General features: G+C 39.8%; 1 protein-coding gene across 1 annotated transcript; it reads right to left on the bottom strand.

The window, feature by feature from the left end:
• Positions 1-321: 321 nt before the first annotated feature.
• Positions 322-20,398, bottom strand: DPH5 (diphthamide biosynthesis 5). Its single transcript, XM_054384228.1, has 7 exons — positions 20,264-20,398; positions 17,608-17,732; positions 14,622-14,730; positions 5,087-5,207; positions 2,277-2,316; positions 1,100-1,203; positions 322-548 (listed from the first exon to the last, which is right to left on the bottom strand). Exons 1-7 carry the CDS (start codon positions 20,396-20,398, stop codon positions 322-324), a joined length of 861 nt encoding a protein of 286 aa, XP_054240203.1.
• Positions 20,399-27,672: the final 7,274 nt, after the last annotated feature.

Here is a 27,672-nt window from a genome sequence, read left to right as displayed (position 1 = left end):
GGCTTGGGTCATGTACTATAGTACAAGGTGATGCCAGACAGATACCTGGTATGCTTCTTCAGATCTCTGATGGCACTTACTATCATAATCCTCAACATGTAGATGTCAATGAACTGAATCAGATAAAAGGTTTTTAAGCTCTAAAGGTTTCTGAGGGTTTCCACAAGTTAGAAGATGATATCAGCAGGTGCAGATAAAATGGTTCCATGTTCTTTCAGTGTTGTCTTGTGAAGCAATATACACTCTGACTGCACTTGGGCAAGCTCAAAATACTCACAGGAGTAACTTCATTCTTTCATGAAATAAAGATGGAGTAACGTTTTATTTTTTGGTCCATTGAAATGCATTATTTTCAAAGCTAGAACTATCTACAGAAAAAAGCTTAAGCATTTCCAGTTCCAGAGGATGCATAGTGCCAGTAACAATCAAGGAATGCAGTGGACCACCTAACTCCACTGTGGACATCTGATGCAGTGTGCCTGAAACAATCTTCTGGTCTGCAGCACCCACCCGGGCAAGGCCAACACAAATGGTGTTTTCAGTCATGTCTGTAAGAAACGAGTTTGAAAGAAGATTAAATGCTTCGTTTATCGACTTCATGGTCATCTTATAAAAAGCACTCAAAATGCTTAAAATTTTAACACTGCTTTGTTCAACCTCCAATTAAATCATTGGAATGATGGCAGAGAAAGAAACTTGTTCTTCAAAGGAGATGAAGCTGTATCTTAGGGATGTTTTTGAGCAAGAATGGGAAAGGAACTGGCAGCAGACCACAAATTCATTCAGGAATTGTGTTCACTTTGAGGAAGCTGCTGCTTCTGATTAATTCTGTATCAAAGATAAAGGACTTTCATTTTAACAGTATTTGAGGAATGAACTCTAAAAGGAGGCACACATCTAGATGAACAAGTGAGTCATCTTTACATCTGCTGTCTCCATAAACATCTTTCACAGTTTGCTCTTGGCTAGTATTAAGAATTCAAGGTCAAAATCACAGTTCTGCATGGCTGGGTTTAAGAAGGGAACAGAGTTCAGAGGCTCATCAATAAGTGTGATGTGAAAGGGGTAGTAGCAGAGAGAAACGTTTGCATAGTAGTACCTGCTGCTTCTCCTTGGAGCCTTCTGTTTTGAATAATGGCAAGAAGCTGTTCTGCAGCTTGATTGACACTCATATAGCGTGGTGGCTCATAAATCTTTCTACCTCTGCAGGGAAGGGAAAAGTAGAGAAATGTCACGTATGACCCATTTCATTATCCCTAGTGTTCTTGCAGTTTATTTCAAGAAACCTCTAGACCAGCAAATCTGAACTTAAACAAGTCCATGCTCTCAGAATTTGCCTTTCAGACAAGAGTGAAACTTTTAAGGAAGACAGAAGTCTCTTTGTGTTCTCGCCACACCTGTGAAACAGCAGGACCTCCAGCTGGCAGATATTTGAGTCTTAAAAGCAAATTCATCTGCTGGAAGCAATATGCAGGTTTTGCAGCTATTCCTGAAAGATGCATTAGACTAATTCAAGGGCAAAGTACTGCTTTTCTGTCAAATGCCCTGTAGACAGATGATTACAGACTAGAGATACATTCTTAAATGAAATGCAGCTTTCTATGCCAGCTGGATTCAGTCAAACATATTTTATTTTGCAACTCCAGAAAAAACAAACCTCAATGATACTATAAGCCTTCACAAATGTTAATTTAGACCAGAGCTGCAGCATAAAGTAGCCATTTATATTCACCACTGCCTAAACAGAGAGATTGCAAAGAGATGACTGAGATGCAGCAAGGGCCTTTTTGAAGACAGTTAAATGAACTCGAGAGCATTTTCTATGTACTGCTTATTTAACTGATTACAAATGGTGGTATGTGTTCAGTACTTTACTTCTAGCCACTGTAAGGAGGAAGGCATTCAGAATGCTGTTTCAGCTATGAAATCTATTTCAAGATGGGGCAGAACAGTAGGAAAGTAACACTTCACTTGCCAAGCAGAAAACTCACCCCATTATGACTTACTGCTTCTCATAGAAATAGCTGGAAAAAAAAAGACTATGCTCTGCTTCAACTTCATTCTATTACCAAAAATAAAGCCAGGTCCTATTGTAATGAACAAAAAAGTGCCACTCCTTGTAAGAAACAAAAGAAATGTGGCCAGTGAGAAGTACAAGAGGAGAAGGCAGGTAAGTTCAGTATTGGAATATGGGCAAAGCACCTTTGTTCTTGGTACAAAAAAGCCCTTTGTAGACACACTGTGTGTTTCTCTGTATTTTCAAAATGGTGACTCACTTCATTAGATTCTCCAGAGACTGCTCCTTCACTTTAATATCTGTAGAACAAAACATATTGAAATGTAAATTCCCTACAAACAGCCTGCTTAGTTTTCTTTGTAGGTAAAGTGTAATTTAGTTAACAGATTCTGGACACTTTGTAACAGCGTTCTAGTTATTACAGGAAAAAGGAACATAGATTACCTTCGACTGTTTCATGTGTGAATCACAAAGTGCTGGGGTGTTATGTATGTGGCTTCACCCAAAGATAGGGCAAATTTCACAGGTGACTAAAAATACTGCTAAATACACAACTAGCAGTTTGTGGTAGTTTTAGGCTGATGCCTAGAAAATTTTCCACAGATCTTGAGCAAAATGTGGTAGAATGTAAATAAATTACCATTGGATGTAAATAGGAAAATAATGATAAGGGCTAAATAATCCTACTGGTCTGATAACTAACATAAAGTTAGTTGTGTAAACTAACTCTTTCTCTTTTTGCTTCTTTGCCCTAGCTGGTGCTTTTGCTAGCTTACTGACCTTGCCTGTGTTCCTTTGCTATGGCTAAGTACTAACAAACTACTCTTTGCTCTTCTTTCTCTTGTCCCGTGTACAGGAGGGAAGGCAGGGGGAAGAGGAGGAAGCTGTTGGTAACCCCCTGGTTTTGTCCAAGTGGGTAGTTGTGCTGTTTATAAATTGTAAATACGTGTAAATATTGTATATTTTGTACACATTCATTGCATTCCATATTTCTAGACTTTAGCAGGCTTCTAAATACAGTTTCATTTGCTTTCTAACTGAGCTGGTCTGGCAATTTTATTTTGGGGGGTAATTTCAACCCACCACACAGTTGTATTTACCACAGGACAGCAAAATGCCAGCACATTTAAGCACAGCAGGGTATTGGGACTGTTCTTAAATTATGAGACCACCTCGGTCACAAAAGGTAAAACAGTGTGACTGATCGACAGCCATTACACCACTGCTGTGCAGCAACCTGCCTTTTGTTAGCATTTCCTTCCTGTCCCCGTCAAAGTTTAGAACAATCTTCTGGTAAGAGGGGGAAGGAAAAAAAAAAGAAACACAGAAGGAGTCAGGTAAGATTCTGTACTTCTGCAATAGTAGGACAGTAACAGCCCACAGCCTCTCCAAGAGGCAAGCAAATGCTAACTCTATTCAAATGCCCCCGATACTATCACAATGAAAGCTGGATATATGTTTTTTTTTTTTTTTTAAAAAGCATTGCTTAAGTTAAACCAAAGTGAGACTACAAGACTATTAGTGCAGTTTTCCAAATTCCTTACAGGTCCATGGAGTCCCTTTGCATTCAGAAATTTATCAGCACTAACCCTTTTTTATGTCACATTTGCTTATCTGGTGACCTCCTTCATTTGGATAAACAATGGATACACAGACCAGCATCACCAAGTAGTAGTAAGAGAATCATTAATTTGGAAATTGGTAGTCTTCAGCAGGGGATCTACAATTAGAGGCAGGTACCACAACTGTTCCAGAAACATGAGATTTATTATTTGATTTTACTGTTTCAAAATTTATACTTTCTCATTACCACATTACAAAAATCAAACAGGAACAGGGAGATCATAAAAGTACTACTTTTATGATACAAAATATCTTAAAAAAGACTAAAAAGACTTTGTTTTAACATACTATAGTTGTCACAATCCTTGTGAAGTCAATTTTAAAACAAATCACTAGAATTCTGATTTTTAGCTAATTTTGAAAACAAACAACTTTCAAGGCATTGGAAAGTTTTATGTGCAGTGATGCTTACACATTTAAATTGTTTCCTGATCACGATTCCTCCAGTTACAGCAGAATTTATTTTTACTTAAAATATTAATTTATTTAGCAGTGGGAGATCCCAGCTGTGTCTGACAGATGATACAGAAAGGTATATAATTATATATATAAATTTGCAAGGGTCTTACTAGTTTATATGCAGGCAATTCCATCATATTTGAGAAATTACCTAGACTAGCAGAGTTACTCAGAAAGTGGCTTTCAGCCAAGGATTGTTGGGTAGGATAAAAATCAGATACCACCATGGGAGAGCCTGGGGACAGGGCTCAGGTGGGAGCAGCATTCCATTGCAGCTCCATGATCAGCAAGGATTTTTTACAGCACTGGAACTTCTCACATGACAATCACCTTTTACCAAAACATCCTTAGATGAGAGAATTTAGGAAAGAGAATATCACCTTACAAAACAACCAGGGTTACATATACAATTTATTCCCAGAAAGTCAATTGTGCTGAGCTCTAACCTAATTAGGTCAATAAAAGATAGCTGCTAGTCACTGCAACCTGAGCTTCATCTAGCTTAAAAACACACTGATCTTTAGATCAAACATGGGCCTCCTGCTCCTATCTGACTTCTACAAAGACAGCATTTCTTGTGGATTTTTGAAGAGGAATTAAGAAATTGTGGCTGCTGTAGCACAAACAATGGCTGGACTGACTCTAAGTATGCATAAACATTCCAAATTTCGGTGTATTTTCAAAGACATATTGGCTAAGAATCTCTGGAACACCAGAACAGGTTGCCCAGGGAGGTGGTTGAGGCCCCATCCCTGGAGATATTCAAGGTGAGGATTGACAGGGCTCTGGGCAACCTGATCTACTTGAGGATGTCCCTGCTGACTGCAGCGGGAGTTGGACTGGATGACCTTTGGAGGTCCCTTCCAACCCAGACCATTCTCTGATTCTATGATCTGTTTAATCATAGACCTCCTCTCATGCTTATCACTACTGTTTCTGGACACTGCAGGAGATGGTAGCTAAGGAAGCAGGGTAGCTGCTGCTTACCAAGTAAGCACAGTGTGTGCATTCCATTCTGCCTGTTCCTCTGGATCTTGTCAAAAAAGCTCTCTGGCTTCCATGTGTCTGTCCAGAAAACGATGGAAACTGTTTCTCCAAAATTGTACAACTGCAAAACAAAGCAAATGGAGTAACACACACACTAAAAAAGAAAAAGTAGCAGAGCATAAAAAAATGCTATGAACATCATGAATAATTGGCAACACTGAAATGTTCTGACCCTGCTTCCTAAAGAAGTTTGATACCTCAGGGAGAGTACCCTGCTACATAACATGTAAGGCTGCTCTTCCACAAATGCACAACAAAACATTGCATTTAAAATAATGCTTCCTTCTCAGAAAGCTGCCCTGTGCTCCTCTGTATCTCTTGACTAGTTCTAGTGCATTCTCTCTCCTTTCTTTTTAACACAATCCGTAATTACTGAACTGCTTTCTCTTCCTCATAATAGAGATGGTACTGTTCTTTCACTCAGCAAACAGTAAAGCATGTTAAAGAACGACTAATTAACTACCTGTAAAGCTTTTATCTATCTGTACTCTCCTTTTCAATATATATTGACTTTCAATCTAACTTCTGTTGTTACGTAATTCTGAAGTCCTTTTAAAGGCAAGCCTTTGTAAACTAGCATGAAAATTCATGCTTACTATTCCTGATTTAGGTTAAGGCTAGGAGTCCTCTAATAATGCCGTAATACTTACAATGTTTTGATTCTACTGGCATAGCAGTATTTGCATTGAAGCAGCACATTCACCAGATGAAAGCTGTACCAGTCCAAAGAGACTGGAAGTTCTGAAGACAGGGGCAGATCGTGCATGGAACAGAGAGGGGCAAGGTATTTTATGCATATGTGGTAAGAAGCATATTGCTAGCGGATTCTGTGTCCAACAAACTCACTGATTTTATTCTCAGCCTTAACATCATTTATTACTATAAGTCCGTGATCTCAGTGAAGATGTTTGAAGCAATGGTCTTGCCAATCATTTCAGTGATGCAAGAGTAAAGCTGTATGTAAGCTAAGGCAGCATTTGGCCTGGGAAGTTTTTGTAACCAACTTGAGAAAGGGTAAAAACCTCCATCAGTTCTGGTCAATTCCGCTCTGGAATGGATCCATCCCAAGTGAATTTTACACTTTGCCAATACTACATCTGCTCAAGGCCACCAGCAAAACAACAGTTATCCAGACTAACCTCCCTACTTTCTCTGTAAACCTGGAAGGAAAAACTGCTTCTCCAAGCTTACTACAGGAGACACAGTCTGTGCTGTTAGCAGAGAACAGGACCCTCTGTAGAAGCAAGTCTGTGCCATCTGGGGATTCCCCTATGCATACTTATTTTACTGTGGCATTAGGTTGTGGTTTTAACTCATTTATGCTGGCAGAGCAGAAAGTGAATCAAAGCAGAAACACGTTTGTTTTGTTCAAGAGACCAAAAGCTCAGGTTTTAACCATTCATGCTTGTTTGATTCAAAGATTCCTGGAATATTACTGAAAACACTTCCTCTTCTCAATATTTCGTTCTAGCACAAGGACAAGAACACACAGTGTACATTTCACAACCTAAAGGTTCTTACAGTAAACTAAATATAGGTTGAACCAAATGAATTGCTCCTGATGTAACTTGTTAACTATTTCAAGGATGTGCTCAAAAAATAAATAAACCCAGCTCTGTTTTCGCTGTTTTTCATGGGCCTAGCTAGAACTCTTTCCATTTTGCAGCAAATCTGAAGAAAAAACATTCCAGCAAGGAGTTTCTGCCTTTCACTGTTAAAGCATCTGAGAGCAAGTTAACCTTGAATCTCCTTCAGTCATCGACAACCACTGAAATGTCCAGTACCAACCTAACTAGCTTACCCCATCTGCCACCTGAAAGCCACTGCAGCTATATTCCAAAGAGCAGCACCCCTTCTTCAGAACAGAAACTGACCTCAATTAACCTCACATCTTATCCCAGTCCCTTTGGTATTCTAAGGAGAGAAATGTCCCCTTTTAACTTTTACCAAAGAAAAAGACATGCAGAAATGGGCAAAGTGTTACTATCTGGAAATTAAATCTTTTAAACCACCCTGCCACATACTAAAAACAAGTTGGGCATTCAGCTTTATACCCTACAGCATTTGTTCTGATGCTTATTTTTCTCTTTTCCATTTTGATCATTAAAAAGACTCTCCATCATCTTTGCCAACAAGAAGTTAAGCAAGTTATCCCTTTTGTGCAAGCACTGCCAGTAAGATTCACTGAATCTGTCCTTTGTCTACTAGGCTTTGCATTAAAACTGAAATCTCAGTGTCAAAAAAAGAGTAAAACATTTTTGTCAGCAATGACCTGTCTGCTCAGTAGCAGTAACTCAAGGATATCTTCACCAGGTATTGCTAACACACAAAACTGTGCTTACAGTCTCACAACAATACACTTCCTTTCTCCACACCTTGACAGAACAAGTGACTTCTACACATTCTATACAAGATGGAATGAGGCATATTTTATTAACCTCCCAGAAATGTCTTTGCAATTTACACCCCTCTACTAATTGAACTTCTAAAGAATAGATTTCCTAACATTAATGAATATGTATTTATACTTTACAATAAAACAGGGGGAAATACTGCTTTGGGAACTTTCTGGTACACCAGTGATCTCAGAATTCCTGAAGCTGAAGGAATAAATGGATACCTCTATTGTGCTGGACTAGCTGTAACCAGTTACCTTACAAGCTCTTCTACAGACACTAGTATTTCTTTCTGTGTTTGATGTCTGCAGAGGTGTGACATTTATGTGAACACAGGCACTGTTTTTCCCACCACAGTAAAGCTGCATTAAAGAAGCAACACTTAACTGTCTCAGTTTTAATTCTCTCCCTGTACCTCTTGCAGACTCGATTTCTTCCTAATACAGTTTCCTGTGCTGCATTCTAATTTCTACCTCTTTAAATCTAGCATGTACTTTCAGACTTTCAAGGAAAGCCACACTAAGAGAGAGCAGTAAACACCAAAAATTCCATTACTGATCTAAGGACTCAGCAGTTACAGAGAACAGCAGGTCCACTAGAGCTAAAACCCACTGACATTTTAAAAAGATTCGTCCCACCAACCACAAGAGATTGAACAGGGCCCTAAATTCAAGGTATCATGCTTGTTGTTGCAATAAAACCGTAACACATGGTTTGTTAATTGAGATGAATTACAACACACCTGAGGATTAATGTCATGCTTTGAGATTGTTAAGAAGATGTTTAATAGGACAATGAAGAGCTCTGTGTATTTCCAGTGAAACCATCATGCTGAACAGTTGCCAGCACTGCTTTAAAGAGAGGCAACAACAAATGAAGTTTCACAGCAGTCTTCTGTGTGCTGCACTCTACATTAAGCAGCTGGGGTTTAGGACTGGGCAAGATCTGTTCTGCACAAGCTAAAACATCTCAAGCACCACATTTGCACTCATCATCAGATTTGTAAGAGTGCCTACATTCTACTTAGGCACAAAAGTGGCACAGTTTCAAAGGGATCAGTGAAATGGTTGGACAGATACTTCACGCTCTTAGCTTGGAAACTAACCGTACCTTCTCTCCAGTACTCAAACACTTCACAGAAAAATTTCAAAAGGTCATTTTGAAAGACCTCAGTCTTTGGAAATACTCTTCCTCCCGCCCAAGCAGTAATTGGCTTAAGCAAAGTTTTGTGCACTTAAATTTTGCAATGCAATAGCTAAAGTCAGGAAAGGAAGCCAGAGCACTCTACTCCAAGGCAATGCTCTATCTGCTCGAGTTTTAAGCCTCTCATAAAATACTACTCAGAGCTGTTTGTCACTCTTCACCTCAGCAATAACTTCCTATCTTATTTACAAATACAATATGAAAGAGTATCTGTCAACTTTTGGTATTGAGGTGTATGTTTTCAGCTAGTATTTCTAATGCTTCTGTAAATGATAACCCTTGTTTATACAAGCAGAATTGACTACTAACTGAGAGACCAGAATAAACCGTAAAAGAAGTGCTGTAGCATGATTTCAGCTTGAAAAGCCTGCATGCAAGTGGAATTTCAATGAATCTACTGAGCAGCTTTGTTTATGGCCAGTCTGAACAACACCAGACACCTGAAGTGGTTCACATCAACAGTCCTCACTGAAAATACCAGTGTGGCTATTCACCACAAAAATATGGGGCATAAGAAGAAGGAACAAGCTGAGAAACTATATGGGGAAACTGAAAAAGGAAGATCCTCCATCCTCTCTGTCAAGTACTAAAGCAAACAGAAGAGAAGATGTGAGATGATATTAAAGGTCAGTAGGGCAACAGCTGCAGAGAGACCAAGAAGTAAACATTTCAAAATGCAGGCACTTATTTTTACAGCATCTTTCCCAGAATTATTGCTGTATCAGCTGCAATGGTGACAAAGCAATTCTTCACTTATGAGCCTACCTCCTTTCCTAAAAGTTCAAACAGCTTCAGAACTGGACACATCAGAGAAAGAATGTGAAAAAAGAGTCTCATCATTACATTTTTCAGACCTGACACCTGTATACACATGCAAGTGCCTGCAAGGTGGCAGGACTGAGATGTTCCTCAGCAATCTTCTGTGTTCAGTTGGTCCCAGGTTACACTGCAGGTCGTTCTCACAGGACAGGTGTGTTCTGCAAATGAAGGTGCTGCACAGCCTGATCATATCCCACTGACAGACAGCAAGAGGCTTTTTTTCCTAAGACTATTCCTTAATGGAATTTGGAAAGCATAGAGCACCTTGCATCATCCTAGCTTACTTCCTGATAGATCTCAATGAGAAGACAGAGGAAAGCTAAGATACGTTGTGTTTATTGTTGTCCTAAGAATTTTGATGTGTGGCTATGCAACACTCATCCCCCAAACAAAAGAGACTTCACAAGTTACATTTTTCACCTTGTCTCGTAACCAGTTAACAACCCTCCAGAATATGCATCAGACTAAATGGCTCCTACTCTTCTTTATATTATATATTGTTGCCAGAGAACAGCTTAGAAAGTAGGACAATAATCAACAAAAAGGTAGCAAGAACCTGTCGAACTTAATTTTCGCTTGTAACTGGTCACATGAGACAACTACAATCCTAGCTCTGGACTTTTATGCTCTCTTATTTAGTACCACAGACCTTTAGTAACTTTGAATGCCTCTCATGAGAGCCTTCACATGACACTTTTACCATTCACACACATAGGGCTATGACTCCTTTTGTACTTCAAGATAACAGATTGGCTCAGCTATCCTGAAAACCTCCAGTCCCCTTAGTACATGCCAGAGAGAAAGGAATTGTGAAGAAAAAGATGCCTGGCTGAAGGAAGCCCACTCCAAATGATTGCAGTACTCTGGAGGCAGGTGAGACAAATAATATAAAGGCATCTGAGACAAATTATATAAAGGTAGTTGAAGGGAAGAACCCATGTTTCTCTTGCCTGTCTCCTGTATCTGCACTTAGGAAATAGCTACTCCACAAACAAAACGAAATTCAACTATCAAAAGACTCAGAAACTCCAAGAAGACTTAAACAGGACAGGATTTTCTCTCCAAGGTAATGTCACCTTATCTTTAATAACCTCCTAAGACTCTTCCCAGCAATATCAAATAATGATGCCTTCCTACTCTGGTCACTTGGGTGACTAATCTACAAGATACCTAAATGGAGGGGGAAAAATCTGTTTTGATGAAATGGATGTTTCTGGGTCAGGTTTACTAGTAATCAATGGCACTAAGTTGAACAGCAATTGTGAATAATGAAGTAGTGTGACTAGTACTGATGTAACCTTTAATTTGGTTTAAGAAACAAATGCTAACTTTGAAAAGGCTCAGCAGTTAGTTGTGAGAAAAACAACCAGTGATGGTACAGTTTATTCACTGTCAGTGAATAAAAAACATTTTGTGTAGAGCCTCTCCTATTAGGACAAAGTGTTTTTGAAGATTAGGGTGCAGAAAGAGGGTGGAACCCACAAGGTTCTGCTCCTGCAGCTACTACAGGTTCTCTGTTTGACTATGAGCACAGTGAGTAATGATAGCATTCTTTAGCTTCCTTTTCTATAAATATTTTCCTACTTGATGCTGACAATGTAATCACCTGTTCAGTAAAGACTCAAAAGTAACACATTAAGCACTGTTTTTGCATTTAAGTGACCTACTAATAGTGAAAAGACAAAGCTATAACTGGAATTGTCTTACAAGAACTAACTGGATTGCAAACAAAAAAAAACCCACCACCAAACAGATTGAGATGAATCACTGAAAGAAACAAGGGGACATGCAAGATGTTTGTTCAGAAGCTATTCAGGTGGAAAGTGGGTATGTCTCAAAATGAAGGCAGGTCTTTGCCATAACATGTTTTTTTTCTCAGCTGCCTTACCAAAATATAAAGTAAATGCTTTCAAAACTAGCAACACTACTCTTCCAGAAATGTGGCCTGTTTTAGCTTCTTGTCTCATCCCATGGCCTCCCTCCAGGTTTGTGCCTTTCTCACAGTAATGCCATTATCTCAAGCCACTTCAAGTTGCATCATTCCTTTATGTGCATCACAGGTCTGTACGATGCAGAGTCTTCCTCATTTGTCTGGCCATCCATACTGCTACCTCAAAGACATATTACCAGCATGGGCTCAGAGAGAATTCTGATCTGAGAGCACTGCTCTGGCCAGTGATCTTCTCAAACTAACCCAGATGTCATGCAGATTAGGAAGCAATGAAAAAGGTGTAAATTAGATACCCTGTGAGTTTTCTGCCTCTTTATCCTGGGGCTAAATCCTTACCAATCAGCCCTACTCTGAAAAACTGAGTGTGGGTACAGACAGAGACATGGATGTCAGGCAATGCTGAATCCCAGCTGGATAGATCCAAGGCAGTATCTTGCTCACAGGGTAGCTGGGCAGTGGCAGAAAAAGAGGTAAGCCTGTTACCCAAAACCACAACACTTTCCAAAGCTATGTAACCTCTGTGCAGCTGCCGCTGAGGAAGCTGAAATATCTCAGTTGTTACCACCCACTAGAAGTGCTGAGAATTTCAGTCCTCCTCTGGAGACTTCTGTTCCCTTGCCCTGATGTCCCTTGTGGTGTACGAACTGCATGACTTTTTTACTGATGATTGTTCCCCAGTACATCAGGAGTCAGAGTGATCAACATGCCTACATGTCAGATGAGCACTGAACCTGCAGGGAGCACGCTAAAAGGCACTCACACAGAGGCACTTTTCCTGGCTTTTCCCCCAGCCGTATTCATTTGTGTTTGAGGGAAAAGATGTTCTTCAGCCTTGAAAAAAAACCCAGCTTGATACAGTGAAGCACAATGAAAGCAGTGTATGAGGGAGCCACACAGCAAGTCATAGAGTTGTCTTGCTTTCAATAGCTGTGGCTTGTTGTATCAATCTATTGGAGCTTCCTAGAAGTTCAAAAAAAGTTAGTTTGTAAACCTAAAACAAGCCAGTATTTCTTCATACAAATACAGTTGCCTGTGCAGCTTTCAAAACACTGGGCAAGAGAGTAAAAAACACACAAGTATCTGAAAATAAGATGTTCAACCTTCTTTACAACTTGGCAAGAAATACATCCATGAATTGAATGTGACAGGCCATCGCTCTGCTGACTTCGGTGACTCACTACTGTGCAGCACAAGTGCGCAACTCTCAGATGTTGTTGGCTGCACAGAAGCACTGCTCTGATGACAAGAGACATGTTCTTTTGTGAACACTGGGCTGTAGCTGCAGTTTACTGAAGGCCTAATCAGCAGTTACAGCTCACTACGCACACAGCTTTCAGAATAGCGTATAAAGGTGTTTCCTGTTTTTCTCTAGTAAGAAAGAAAGAGGTTTTGTATCACAATCAGATTAAAACAGGAAAAAAAGCCAAGCCTTTTCTGTGGTGAAGCAAAAGAGGAATCCCTGCAATACTTGACAGCGGTTTGAAACACAATAACCCCAGAAGTAAATTGATGGCAGGAGACAGCCATGAATGTAAAGACTCTTTAGATTATAAACTTCCATCACAACTCTAATTAAATCACAGGCTAATTGTTTTGTATGATACCCCTCACTTGCTGTTTCTGCCTGTAAGGAGCAATGAAGAGTTAAATATACAGCTGCTTATGGTCTGTCTGGTAATACACTAGGATGACTATTTCCTAAAATGCTTTATGCAAGAGGAATGCTGACTTGTGAGACAGCAGCCCCTTCCTGAGCTAGAATGGAAAAGGAAACTAATGCCAGAGTGAGTAACATCATTTTTCCTTTGTGGTCAGTTCCCTTCAGTACGGGATAAGGAATGGTAAACTCATGTCCAAAACTCTGCATACGTGAAAAACCTGATGGACTGTTTGCAGTCTATTCCCTGTTAGCTTTCTGCTCCTTTTTTCCAATTAATCTAGAAGTGCTATGCTCCTCCTTCGTATGCCCAGCTGGAGTTGTGGGGAAAACAAGCTGAGCTTGTTCTCTTCTCTTCGGGAATATGAGCCTTGCATTTTTCTTCCTAATGAATGTAAAAGAATAGTAAAAAACACTGGGCAGCAGAAACAAACTGTACCACCATGAAGCCAAAAGGGGAAAAGGTGAGTGCCAGCCCCAACTCGTGTTACCTGCCCCAGTAAGCGCAGCTGTGTGACAGCTGTCACCTGTCTGCTGTACGTGTACATTTGATACCAAGGAGCCTACTTCTGTCCTAAAAGCTAATTTTGCCCAAGTCTTACAGCAGTAGGCAGGTACCACTAAGAAAGTACTCATGGGAAGAATCACAGAGCGAATCCTGTGCTGCATTCCCTTTAGCATTAGCATTCATGTCTCAGAACAGGCATCAATGCAGCGTTGCTGAAATGCCAGAGCAGATGGCTCTCAGGTTTCTAAACCATTCAGATATGATCAGAGACAGAGATAATACCCAGCTTAATGCAACACATTTTCTACTGCTGGGCAGCACTGAAATAAGGCTACTGGAGTTTGTATGTTTGAAGGTGTCAGTTGTTGAACTTTTTAAAAATGGTGCTCTTTTATATTAAGCTAGGAAGGAATGCTTCCTCCTTCAGTGCTGAAAACTTACTGTTCAAACCTACAATTCTTGTCTGTAATATGCTGACATTCCTGTGATTGCTTCAGTTTTGGTTTGGGGGTGCCCATACACAGAGACTTGGCATTTACACAGGCTTTTGCATGTTCCTTTTATAACAAGACCAGCATATTTCTTAACAGGATATCAACCTAATTTAAGAATAAAAACTTATCAGGTGACCATCAGTAGTAGAAGGAAGCCAACATGAGCAAAGCTCTAGCTGTAAAGTAACTTGAATATCAAAGTCTCTTGGGGCAGAGGGAAGTTAGAGAGAATAGAAACACTGCTCTTCATTTTCACATGTGCTCATCAAAAGGGACTTTTGCTGACATTTGGCATGCTGAAAGGGAAGCGTTAAACTCTGCAGAAGAAATGTACAGTTGTTGCAGATCTTCAAACTTCAGATTACAACATGCTCTGCCAAAGGGAGAGAAGAGCTCACCGGTTCTAAGTTCAGCAGTAGTGGAAGAGGATATAAACAAAAATGTTACCTGTAAACCACAGCAGCCCACTGCATTCATTATTGAAGCGTTATGAATGACCTCATATGGAATCCCCAATTTTACTGCACGTAGTATTAAATCACTGTGTGTTGTGGCCCTGTGTTAAGAAGAGAAAGGAATTTAAAAGATTCAAGCAATGAAGTGACCAAGTGTCACTAGTCTTACATTTTGTTTTGAAAGTAGAATGAAACCCTTTATGACTAGGGCAATGCAGAAGTGCCAAAAGGGCAAAAAAGACTTGACCAATTGCTGTGGAAAAGTCCAGTAACACTTCCACATGTCACCTTCCCAAGTTGAAAATACAGGCATCCTTAGTACGTCACAGTTGTTCACCATTTTCTCACATCATGAAAACTGTAGCACCAACACAACTGTCTCTTTTTAAAGAGGCTTTGGCAAGTACTTCAAAAGGAAAGTTCCATGTATCCTTTGTCTTCTGCAGGTGTCTGTGGACATCTGTTGAACTGTAGAAGTCAACTGTGTTTGGCATAATTTTCAACAGAACTTCAGTATTTCCTTACTTGCTGCACAGCCAGGCCCTCACCTTTCCATACCAGTGCATGCCAGAAAAACAACACACTCACACTGGAACTCTGAAGAGACTGAGATAAACTGAATGCAGTATTTAGAAGCATCCTTAGACTAAATCAACTTTAATAATATTTAAGCCAAACTGTTCAAATTAACAATGCTCAAGTTGGACTAATCAAGCTTATTCTGAAATAATTTAAAAATTTCTAGTTAAGCTTAGACCCAAGCTAAATTTGGCTCCAGGTCTAATGCTCAAAACCCACCCTGCAAGAACTACTGGGCTTGTAGTTAATGCAACTGGGATTAAAGGATCCGTAGAGCCAGCAAATCTTTGAGCTGCAACAATGTTTACATACGTATCTGGCTTGCATATACGCTTGGCACTCCATTTTCCATGTGAAATAGGAAGATGCAGCTACCCCTTCCCTGAATCTGAACAATAGCCTTAGCCATCTCATTGCTGAGATGTATACATTTCTGTGTGGCTATTCCAAAGATGGAAGCAAGAAAGAAACAGCATATGCTGATTAGAGTAATGAAATGGGAAGACTGCTTTCACCCTGGCCTGGTTTAGTTACCATAAGAAAATTCTCCTGATTTTTAGTCTTGTAATTTTGACATTGCATGCCTCACTAGCACCAATCAGCAGATCAGGTGCTTTTGACTGGAACACAAATGTGGCAGCAGCTGACAAAACTGTAAGGATCAATAATGAAAAAAGAAATCAGTTTGACTAGAGCGAAGGAAAATAGAGGAATTCTGAATCTAAATTTGGGGAATCGCAGACCCTGGTACATAAAGACTCCCAGACCTAGGAGAATGCAGTAATCTAAAACAACACTTTGGTTAGTAAACACAGTATGGTCCTTGCTTTGATAAGCAGAGGTGATATAAGAATGCCTGCTCTAAGAGGAGAGGGGACTCGGTTATGGCCTTGTATTATTCCCTTCACATACACAGGACAAGGAGAAATGGAGGATTTTGTGGTTATGCTAACACTGAGCAGGGGATCAGCTGGCCTCATTAACTCAAATTTGTTTCAGCCATTATTTTCTCCTAAGAGATCTGTCAATAATGACTGCAGCTAAAAGCAGAAGCACCCCCACGACCACTCGGATAATACCGTCTTCTCTTAGGACAGAAACATTCAGTACTATTTCCAAGTAACCTCATGAACCCCTAAATCCTTAGGGTTCCATGTGGGCACAGGAGCAGTTCCAGCTGCAATATCAAGAGCTAAGAACATAAACACTTAGAGAGAAGCAACTCATTCAAAAAAAGGGTAGTTCTCTGCAGTGATGTAATCAGAATGGAACTATTTTGACACTGAAACTAATGATCACTGAGGAAGACCAAGATACTGCTTACAAGTAGCAATTACATGTCAACGCATGTGTGTTGTGGTTTATTCCATCTGTGTACTTGTCTCAGCCACTGGGTCTGAGCACAAAGGTATAGGTAACATGGTTCTACATTCAACATGAATCCCAGTTTTAGTGTTAACATGTTGAAAGTATAATTAATGTTTCTGAAATGCAGAATCATCTGCCCATTAAGTAGTAATTGTTACATTAAACATGCTCTTGCCAGTTCCCTTCCAACTTGTATTTACATAAATTTTCTGCTTTTGACAGATGGGTACACTGCTCCTCTTTTTCAGAAACTCTCTCATTTTTTTCATTCACAAATAGGGTGCCCAGTGATTCCATTTTTCTTGTGCCACTTAACGCTGTGGCATAAATCTTGAATCACCAGCTGGAGACTTAAAAGCTCTTCTGTATGGCTTGACATTACAGATTGATGATGGTTGACTGAAAAGACAGAAGGGGATCCTTCTGGTGATGGGAAAAAACTACACACCTCAGCAGGAATGAAAAATGGAAACACAAGGCTTTAATAAACAGAAATAAAAAGACATTTATAATGACCTAAATGATTTTTTAAAATATCATATATCAAAACAGGAGCATTGTGCAACCAACAATTAGCCTTCATTCTAAAACAACTGAACATAAAAGCTGCGGTTTGTAAGTACAAATAGCAACTAACAGAACATGGCTCAAAACACAGCATCTTCTTGAGTTATGCGACAGCCTAGAATTTCTTCTGTTAGCAGGTAAAACCTAGAACAAAATATTCTCCATAAAAGTTGGCATGGAGAGTGAAATCACAAGTAACTGCTGAAGGAAAGATTGATACATTCTGGAGGATCACTATTCTTATCTATAAGGGATATCCAGGTAAGGAAACTCCAAAGCAAGATAAAGTGTAGACAATAGTGCGTATATTTTAATGCAATTTAAAACCATACAAAGACATAATGCTTTTGGCCTGAAAATCATTTTTTTCATAAAAAATTACAGTTATGAAGCATGGCTCCTTCCTATTGAAAAAAAGAGAGGGATCAAGCTGCAGCAATAATTAAGAAGTTGCTTTGCCTTACCCAAAAGGATCACCAACTACAAGAAACGCGACATCACAAACATTAGCTTCTTTTAAAATGCTGTCTGCTTCTTGTTCCACTGTTTCTCGGTCAGCCAAAATCAATTCTTTTCCATAAAACTCTTCCTAGAAATTGAAATTAATAAGAAACAACAAAATAAGACACTTTGGACTGTGTATCTCTCTGACTGCTCACTCAGGATCACAGGCAATGGACATGGGAAAAGAAGTGTCCAAGAAGTCTGACCCACGTCTTACAGAAACCAGCCTCCCTTGCAGGAACACCTAGCTTCCCATACAGCATCTGCCAAGCTGAAAAAAATAGTGAAACACATTACTCTGACACTGACTTGTTTTTTTTATGCCTTTTGTGTCAGTTAAGGAGCTGCCCCAAAAGTAACTCAATCACTCCTGCCGACTGAAGGTCCCTGGGGGGACTCCAGGTAGAGTTAATTTAAGCTGTTACCCTACTGTAAGGCATTAGCTTAGTTATGACACCGACATCGAACCAAGACAGAAATGCAACACTAGTTGTACCACAACCTATTTTTTAGATTTTTTTTTTCTTCGTTTAAGGAATGATTTCACATTAATCCTTCATCTTCAGTTCTCTGCAACAAATAATTTACTGTCTATATGGATAAACACGTATTTGATCGTGTCCTTTGCTTTTCTTCAGAAGCTCAGTAATCATCATGTGCCTTGGTGTGTTTTAAATGCCTTTATTGCCAGAAGAGAACATGTGTAACAAAACTCTAGCTAGTTCTAGAACATGTTGTCTGACCATCCTGAGCATATCTACATCATGGGTCACCACACATTCCACATGCTTGTGACATGAGTAGATAAAAGGGTTTTTCCCAGGGCATAGACCAAAAAAGGTGGTTTTGTTCTAAACAGTATTTAGAAAATGTGGGTGGTATTACAAACATTAACAAATTGACAAAACTATTCAGTCAGCTATGGTCCAGAAAGATTTTTCTCTCACTTCTGTGACTTCAGTAATAGCACCACCTACAAAGAATAGTGAATTAACAAGAGAGTCTTCATACTTGTAGAGAAGCTTCCATAAAAATCCATCCCACAGAATAATAAATATGGGATCTTCATTACTGGGTTCAGTTCCCTTTTCTAAAGATGCTTTGCTCACCACTCTTGGATAAGTTTCTCTACCTCTGTAAAATGAGGATATTATTTCCTTGAGAGAGACTGCAACCTACAGATTTGATAGAAAGGGGACCAAATATATGTGTAAGCAAATCTTGTATCTGTCATTCAGAATGGTTGATGGCCACCCTGAAGTACTGCTCAGGTCTATACTCAAACCAGCAAATGTTCACACTCCATTTGTTTTAAGTATCTTCCACTAGATGTTCATTAGCATGTGGCCCAGCATGACAGCAGCCAGCCTATAATGCAAAGCACTTGGTGCTGACAGACATTTTGGTGGGTCTACCATTGGACCAGACTAATTTTAGTCCAGTACAGTAAGCAAATACACATTACGGTGCACAAAGGTGCATTTCTAGAAGCACACCTTTCAGCTCGTTTTCATCTAAGGGAATCTATTTGTATGCTTTGAGACTGTTCCACAATGCAAATCAAAGCACATTAATTAGAGAATATATAACAAGGATTCTCCTGACTAAAAAAAAAACAAAAAACAAAAAACCAACCCCCCAAAAATGTAGATTCCCTAGAACATCACTGGATACAAACAGTACTTTCACCAAATTGAGGGCAAATTTAGATGGTCGACAATTAAATAGCTTTTAATATACGTTTTAGGCCAACAAGATAATCTTAGCAAGTCATGTCATTTGAATTTAACAATCTGATTTTAAAAGCATCAGCATAGGAGGATGCCTAGAAAATCCCTGCAGGAAAGAATTTGTTCTTTATCTCTTGACAGCTTTCCCACAGCTTTTCATGTTGCTTAGAAGGGGCTGACTTTCAGATTACAAAATTCAGCATTCGGCATTGTCACTTGTATGCAAACTGCACTATTGACACTCCGGCAGTTTCATGTAACATAGCGTCTTTTAGTTTGTTTTGACTGATCACTTTTCCCAATTATGTCATCTTTGGGAGATCAAAGTTTCTAAAAGAATTAAATCAATAAACATCCAAACAAATATGACTTATTTCCACATTGCTCAACAGCCCATCTCTGACTGAGTCCGGAAATTTCAAACTGTGGAGGCTGCCTGGCCCACGAGGAAACATGGAAATGTGTGATAGTCATTTTACTGTTGCCAGTAGGCACACTGTAATACTTCAGGCATAATCAGAGGTTCAAGGTTCCAAATCACGTATTTTTCTGGCCTGTCTTTTAATTACTTTTTGTTTGGTTTTAAACAGATCAGACAGTTTTCTAAATAATTCATTCAATCTTTCAGGATCTCCATACACTGTCACATTTTGACATGACAATTGTCACCAGCACTTGCAGGAAGGGAAATTTTACTTTCTTTCCAGGCTTCTCACAGCAGCGAAACGAATTATCCCATAAAATATAGCCTCTGAAGGTTCCGTGCGCGCCTTTCCTCGAGAACCACACTGTTCGTTTCCCCAGCTGCCGTTACCGACTTGCGGGCCCAGCACCCTCCTCACCCCTTGGCGTTAGGGCTCCGTGCGACTGCGGCGGTCACACCTACCAGCGCTTCCTTGCCCACCGTGAGGATGGACGTGTAGGCCTCCAGGTACACCCTGTGACACCGCCTCACCGTCTCCAGCCCTTTCACTGTGATGTCCTTGGCATCTCCTAAGCCCAGCCCGACTAGATACAGCATCCTTACGACAGGGGTGCGAAAGTGCCGCCGCGGCTACCTATCACAGGAGGGGAACGAGGGTCAGCCGGAGCGCCCCGCGCAACGCCACCGAATGCCGCCACCGAAACCTCGTCCCCCGTCTTCCCGCTCCTCTCACCCGCCCCTTCACGCTAGGACACACACCAGGACACCCCCTAGCCCCACACAGCCCACCCAGGCACACACCGCAGCCAGCAGCAGCAGCCCACCTCCCGCCTGCTTCCCGCCGGCAGCGCCGTCGCGAGTGTCCACGCCCCCTCCGCGCTTTGTGGCCCCCGGAGGCGCAGGGGCTGCCGGGAGCTGTGGTCCCGGTGGCAGGGCGCGCGGGCGGTGGTGGTTGAGCATGGCTTCTGTGCGGGGGGCCGGGCTGCGTGGCTGCCCCATGCTCCTGCTCGCTAGCGGCCGGAGCATCCCGGTGCTGGGGCTCGGTAAGTGCCGGGAATCGCGGCAGGCCTGGCCGAAACTCGCGCCGGAGACGCCTCCCCCCCAAGAACCGTCCCCGAGAAGCATTGTGAGACGGTGGCGGTCACCGTCGGGTCAGGCCTAGCCGGCCCCTCGGAGTTTCTCTGCAGTTGGCCTGCTCCCGGGCTTGCCTCGGGGAAACTTCTGGTGCGGAGCTCGCTTCTGCTTCTCCAGAAGCGTATTTATTACTGGGCGAACCTTCGTGGCCCTGTTAAACAGGACCTTTTGGGGCCCCAAGTGCTGCCCTGCCCCAAGGCAAGCTGAAGAGCGGGTGCTTTTCTACTTGCGAGTACAAATCCGTTCTTCCACTTCCTCCAAGGTATTATTTGGTGGTTTGGTGACTTGTTTTTTCACATAGGAGACTTCAGAGGTGTTTTTTTTTTTTTTTTTAAAGCAGACTTTCAAGCCTGAATCTTACTGGAAGTTATTGGATTTTTTTTTTGGTCAGCTGCACCTGTCACCACCAAAAGCCTCTCTAGGTACTTCAGCACCCTGAGAGTCAGAAGGCCTCTGCTTCGTGCTCACTGAAAGACGTGGCCCATGTGTGTGCTGAAAGAACCCAACTGCTGTTAAACCCTGACAGGGTGTCAGAATCTGTGGTTTGTGGTTTTTTTTTAATTATTGTTATTTATTTATTAAATTATTTTCTTACTGAAAACCGAGGTTTGGTGACATTATATTGAAGTTTAACAAGGACATGCCTTTTTCTGTTTCATAAACAATTGTGTATGGCATTGTTAATGTCTTTTCCAGGGAAAAAGATATGCCTGAAAATAAGAAAATGCAAAGGGAAATTGACTTTTTTATAATTCACATTTTATTGTTAGTTTTGCAGTGAGAGTTTCTGCAGTAGAGCTGGTTAAACTCTTTAAACTTGTTTTCTAAAATCTGAATGTGGGGAAAATATGTCATTATAAGACCGTATTAGTCATCTGAGTTAATGCTAGTGGTAGTTCAGAAAAGCAGTCTCATTCAGACCTAGAACCAAGACTACAGGCTAACCAGAATACACTTTTGTAATGTGAACTCAGGCATGAAAGTGCCTGTGAAATTTGAAATCTTTTTTTTTCCCACAAGGCAAGCAAAGATTTTGTTTTCCTTCAGCTCTTTGAGAAAGGAGCTGTATATGGTATGAACCCACAACTGGCTTGCAGCAGAATATTTTTCTTAGTTATATGTAGGAATATCAGGGTTATACTATTCTGAACTCCAAATCCTTCTAATTGGTGAATTTGCTAACAGTTCAAAAGAGCCAAACTATTAAATGATTAGAAGCCATTTTTCCAAGTCAGCATAGGACGGTATGAACAAAGGGGAGTTAATACCAGTGATTCTGTGGTGTCTATGTATCACAGTATATCAGAGGCTGGAAGGGACCTCAAGAGATCATCGGGTCCAACCCTCCTGCCGAAGCAGGATCACTTAGGGTAGTCCACAGAGGAATGCATCCAGGTGGGTTTTGAAAGTCTCCAGAGAAGGGGACTCCACAACCCCCCTGTAACAGAGACCTTTTATTGTCCCAAAAATAAGAATTGCAGAGTACCTGGAAAATGAGCCGCAAAAGGGCAAATGTATACCACACACATAAAAATGACCATTGCATACTTGACCGCATCTTCTGGTTTGTTTTTTTAATTGTTTTTTTTATATTGCAGACGTTAGTTAGTTTATTTTTTCCTGTAAAAATAAGGAGTTAAATCTATCTCTCAATTAATGTATTCATAACATATTCTAAAACATGAACACCCTTCCCAATCAGTCTTCCAGGACGCCATATTATCATGGGTCAAATCAGTTTCCCAGATTTCCCATTATTTTACATAAATACACAAATCAAAGGCACTTAACATTCTTTGTGACACTGGAGTTAATCAGTCACACAAGTCACCAAGCTAACCTGTAAAATAAAATGACCCTTGTGCTCTTTTCATCTTTATCCTATGAGCGTGTACCGACTTCAGAGCAATTATTTAGGATTTTCATTAGTATAAAGGAGGGTAAAATGTGAGATGTGGATTTTAGAGCATAAGAAGCCATCTAAGTTACTAGGAGTGGGCCTCTAATTGTAATAGGGCTGTTTTCTCATCCAGAAGCAGTAAGTGAACAGATAGTTAGCAGTGCTTGTTTCAAAGTACCCAAAGTCATAATTTGATCTGCATATATTAATTTGAAAGTCTTAGCAACTTGGCAACATTAGCCAAAAGATTTTAAAAAATAGTATTTAAAAATCTATAAAATGTTGATAGCTGCACTTACTGCCCTCATTTAAGAAATATTGGGGCTGGGGTATGGTGTGAGAGTAGCTCAAGGCTCACTGCACTGGCATTTGTGCTCAAGCTGTAAGTACCATGATATGCAGCCTAACACAATGGGATCTTTATGGTAGGTGTTGCCACTTATGTGCACTTAAGAATTAACGCTTTTTTTTGTTGTTGTTGCAGCCTTACTGCATTAACTAACATTGGCAGCACAAAAAGAAAAAAAAGGACTCTGCTATTAAGTAGAGGAGAACTTTCTTCAATGAAGATGCATTTTCTGAAAGGCAGTTTTCTGCAGGATTTAAGATTTCATTGTTTCTTTATCATTTCTTATCCCTTTAAATATGCAGACATAATGGTTATCTATGAAAAATCATCTTTGAGAGGACAGAGCTGTATGTTGTCTTTGTTGCTAGATAATCTTTCTAAAAGCTTCACATAGATAAATATGCTGCATCAAGCTGGTTGCAGCTATCCAGTCATGTCAACTGGAAGGCAGCTCAGATAGGTATGTAAGTTATTTCCAAGTGATGAAACTGCTTTTGTAGCTGCTGAGAGCTGGAGCAGAAGACATGTAATGTGTTTCTCAGGCGGAACATGTTAATGGGAGCACAACAGGAGCTTAGGGTAGCATTCTGTCAAAAATATCTGCTCTCTCTGTTCAAGCTTCAGTTGCCAGAAGTTATGGTAGTGGTACTTTTTAAATATTTTTGTTTGTTTATTTTATGGGTTTCCATGTCACAACTGGCTTGTCCTTCCATAGTTGTATAGGCAAAATTCAGTAAGATGGTCAAGGTTTGCTGCAAAAGGGGAGACAGGAAGGAAGGAAGTTAAGTGGTTTTTCTTTAGGCTACCATTCCCTCTCTGATGCTCTGCATTTGCTCACCAAAACTGTTCTTAGTGAGAAGAATCCATTTCCACTTAAAATCTTGTGAGAAAGATGGATCTGTACACTGGAGAGACTATACAGCGAACAAAGTTCATGTTGAATCTGAAAGGTTACTTGGAATAACATGCCAAATTCTGTACATCCAATATCAGGAGTGCATGAATGCATGTTCATACTGTGCTTTATCCATCTTCTGTCCAGCAAAAAGACAAGGCCGCCAGCAGTGGTAAAACAAGTTAACTTTCTTGAGATGCCTGCCGATTATTATAAGGCAGCCTACCTTGGTGTTAGAAATGTGCTGTGTAGCTAAATTTTTGTTTTGAAAACAATCTGCATCTTGTTTATTCTATGATTATAAAACCTGTTGATAACTTTGTATGTCTTGCAGTTGGATTCTGACAATTATGTTAGCCAATGTTATTCCTCTAGAGAGGCTCAGGCATGTTTGCGGTCAATGATAATTTTCATTACAATGGCTGCTTTCAGCTAGAGTAGGCTTACGTCTAAAATGAATTGACATTTTGGCCCTAATACTTGATACAAGTGTAAAACTATTCCCCAAAGAGTGCATTACCTCATAATGGCTTTAGATTGCTTTAGAAAATGAATACATTCCCTATCTTGCTAATAAGATAGCTATAATTTCTTTCCATATTTGCTACACTTTATCGGTGTTTTAGAAATATAGGGCAAATAACTAATAAAAAATTACATTGTTTTGAAGTTGATGCAGTTACACTTTTTTGTAGGAGTTACATGTATCAGAGAATTGCATACTTTGAGAGTCTTTTTACTATAATAGAGAATTACCTATTCTTATGTTGTCTTAATTTAACTAGAGGATACTTGGTGCTTATCTAAAACAGCATCCTCAAAAATTAATCACTTGTCCAAATGATACACACAATGTCATCTCTTCAGGCTTTGGAAGAAAAATGCATACAGTTTGTGCTGTGCATCCTTGCTTCCCTTAAGCAGGAAGCCCCCACTTAGAAAGCTGTTGCTTCCTTTTTTTGTTTTTGGTTTGTTTTTTATCCCCTCCTTCTTACTGTCATCTTATTTTTTAATTTGAAGTCTGATGGATAAAACCCCTACCCTCTAAAGGATGTAATTCAACAGCACAAAAGCTTTTCTTCATGTAACTCAAATATTAGAATGCTTTTTCAAGGTGAAATGGTGAAATTCAACATGGATTACTCTTTGTGGAGGGCTTTGTGATATGAGGGAAACTTGATAAAGTCTTTTACAAACACACTCTCTGAATGCTTTATTTAAAATATATGTATAACATATATAATTAGAATAGGTGCCCAGAACACCTATTGTAGACATCTCTTAAGGTTTGTTCTGGCTGTCTCTAATGAAACTGTCTTCATCCTCTTGATTTGGTATTATTATTCCCATTAGAAGAGGTGGTGTGGGGGGGTTTATTTGGGGTTTTTTTGGTTGGTTTGGTTGCTTGGTTTTTTTTAGGCACAGTAATAATGAAAATTTGAGGGGGCTTGGGGGATGGGGAGAGGCTGGTGATTCCTGACAAGATGTTCTGGTGATACCAAAAATTAATAGAATGTTTTTGTGCAAAGTTGCTTTTTATATAATGTTTTAGGTAGCTAGAACTAATAACAGCATAATGAGATAAAAAAATTCTTTAGTGATCCCTTCTTATTAAAGTATAAAACTAATTGCAGGCTTGTTTGGGGCTTGCTTGAGGACAAACAATTGCTAAACAAAATAATAAAGTCTTTATACTCTTTTGTGCTTTACCCATGTCACACACAGTGAGCATTTTATGAGTAGTAATGATGTTCTTTATGGAGATCATTCAAGAATGATCAGTGCTGTTATGCTAGGCAATGTAACTGGGAAAGCAGACACTTAATGCTCTAGCAGCTTGAAGTCTAATTGTCAAAGCCTGAGAGGAATAAAAATCAATCTGAATAAATACTATTATGTCAGTTAGCAATACTATCTTGCTTAAATTCCATTTTCACTGTATTTGTCAGTATGTTGCACTACTAACAAAGTAAAATAATAGACACACACAGAATCTTGCATGCTCAAGGGAAACCATTAAAATCCTCATTTATGAGTATTCTTTAGATAAGGTTTCTGATATTCAGATGTAGCTTTAAGTGAAGAAATAGGAAAAGTTTTTACTGACTGCACTGACTGCATTCCTGGAGATATTGCATCATTTGCATTGCAACCATACAAGACTTCTCATTTTGTTCCCAGACCTTTTCACAAGTGGGATTTCTCTGGAGAAAAGCATAGAATCAGATTGCTCTACTCTCATTACATCATGTGTTGGGATTTTTTTTTCATCAAAATACTGCATATTACTTGAAATAATGCTCAATGGAACTATTTTAACCTTCTCTTTCATTACATGTTACTAATGCAGTTACCTACTTACTAGAGTTGCTCATTCCTAAACCTAGCTGGGGTCAAAAAAAGACCTAGTGCTGTTGGGATTGGAATGAAATGAGATTTTGCTTTTCAATTCAGTGGTAGCAGAGTCAAGCCTTCACTATTTGTCATTCTCCACTGTTACTTCCTTTTTAAATTTTTTTTTCCTTGCTTTTTTGGGGTTTGTTTTGTTTTTTATTTCATGTCTCTTGCTTCTTCATGGCTTCAGTTGTTAAGGAAATTTATGTAACAGTGGTCCTTACAGCAAGACCTATGGCTTCCCACTGTATTAATCTTTCCCTGTAATAAGAATTGGCTGTTTATTTCGTCCCTTTGTTTTATGTTTCTGTCATTTATTTATTTATTTATTTTATTCTATACTTCTCACCCATGGTTACCAAGTTGCCTTAATAGCCTCTTGTGCTGAACAAAATGCCATATCTATAAATCTTTGTCTCAATTCATCCACTGGTTCAGTAGATCTGACCTTGAGAAGCTGTACTTGAGCTTTGAGGGCCTCCAGATATTTAACTTCTCTCATGTACAACATGCAGCCATATCCCAGGCAGCTGTGTATTTGTAGACTGTGGGTAACATTCATATCCTCTACTAACCTGACTAAACCTGCTGAGCTCCTGCCTTCCTTGCTTTCTTCTAACTTCACCTTCTTCCAGTCTGGTGGTGTTTTATTCCTTTAAAAAGACTGAACGCTGTACAAATGTTGTTTGAAGGGGTAGTAGTAGATGTGTCTAAGGCAAAATTCTGGGCCAATTTTTACTTGGAGCGTATGCACAGTACAGAAATAAGTTTGGGTTTTTTTCAGTGGGAAATTGTTGCTTTGTCTCTGCTGTTATTGTACACCTACAGGTCTGAGGTCTGCTTTTTATATTTTTGCTGGAGATTTGTATTTCAATATACGACCTGTGCTTTAATAGCACAAAGATAGCGATAGGCATTTAAACTTCATCTGCGTCACATCAGCAACAGAGTGATTACCAAACAGAATCCAGCATGAGAAACACAGCTAAGTCTAAGTAATACATTTATGTTTCTATCCATTCTATCCATTCTAACCATTATCAAGTATAAGCAGAGGCACTTTGTGTATTATTTTGAATTTCCTGCTGCTATTAATACTTTTAAACGTTGCAAGCTTAGTTGCCCACTAGATTAACAAATTATTTGCACTCAAAATGAACAGAGAAGCAAGCTGCATTATATTTAACTTTTGTCTTTTG

The sequence above is a fragment of the Indicator indicator genome, chromosome 10, assembly GCF_027791375.1.
Source record: "Indicator indicator isolate 239-I01 chromosome 10, UM_Iind_1.1, whole genome shotgun sequence".
NCBI classification, from domain to species: Eukaryota; Metazoa; Chordata; class Aves; order Piciformes; family Indicatoridae; genus Indicator; species Indicator indicator.
The sequence above is the reverse complement of the archived record's forward strand: the minus strand, read 5'-3'. Positions and strand labels throughout refer to the sequence as shown.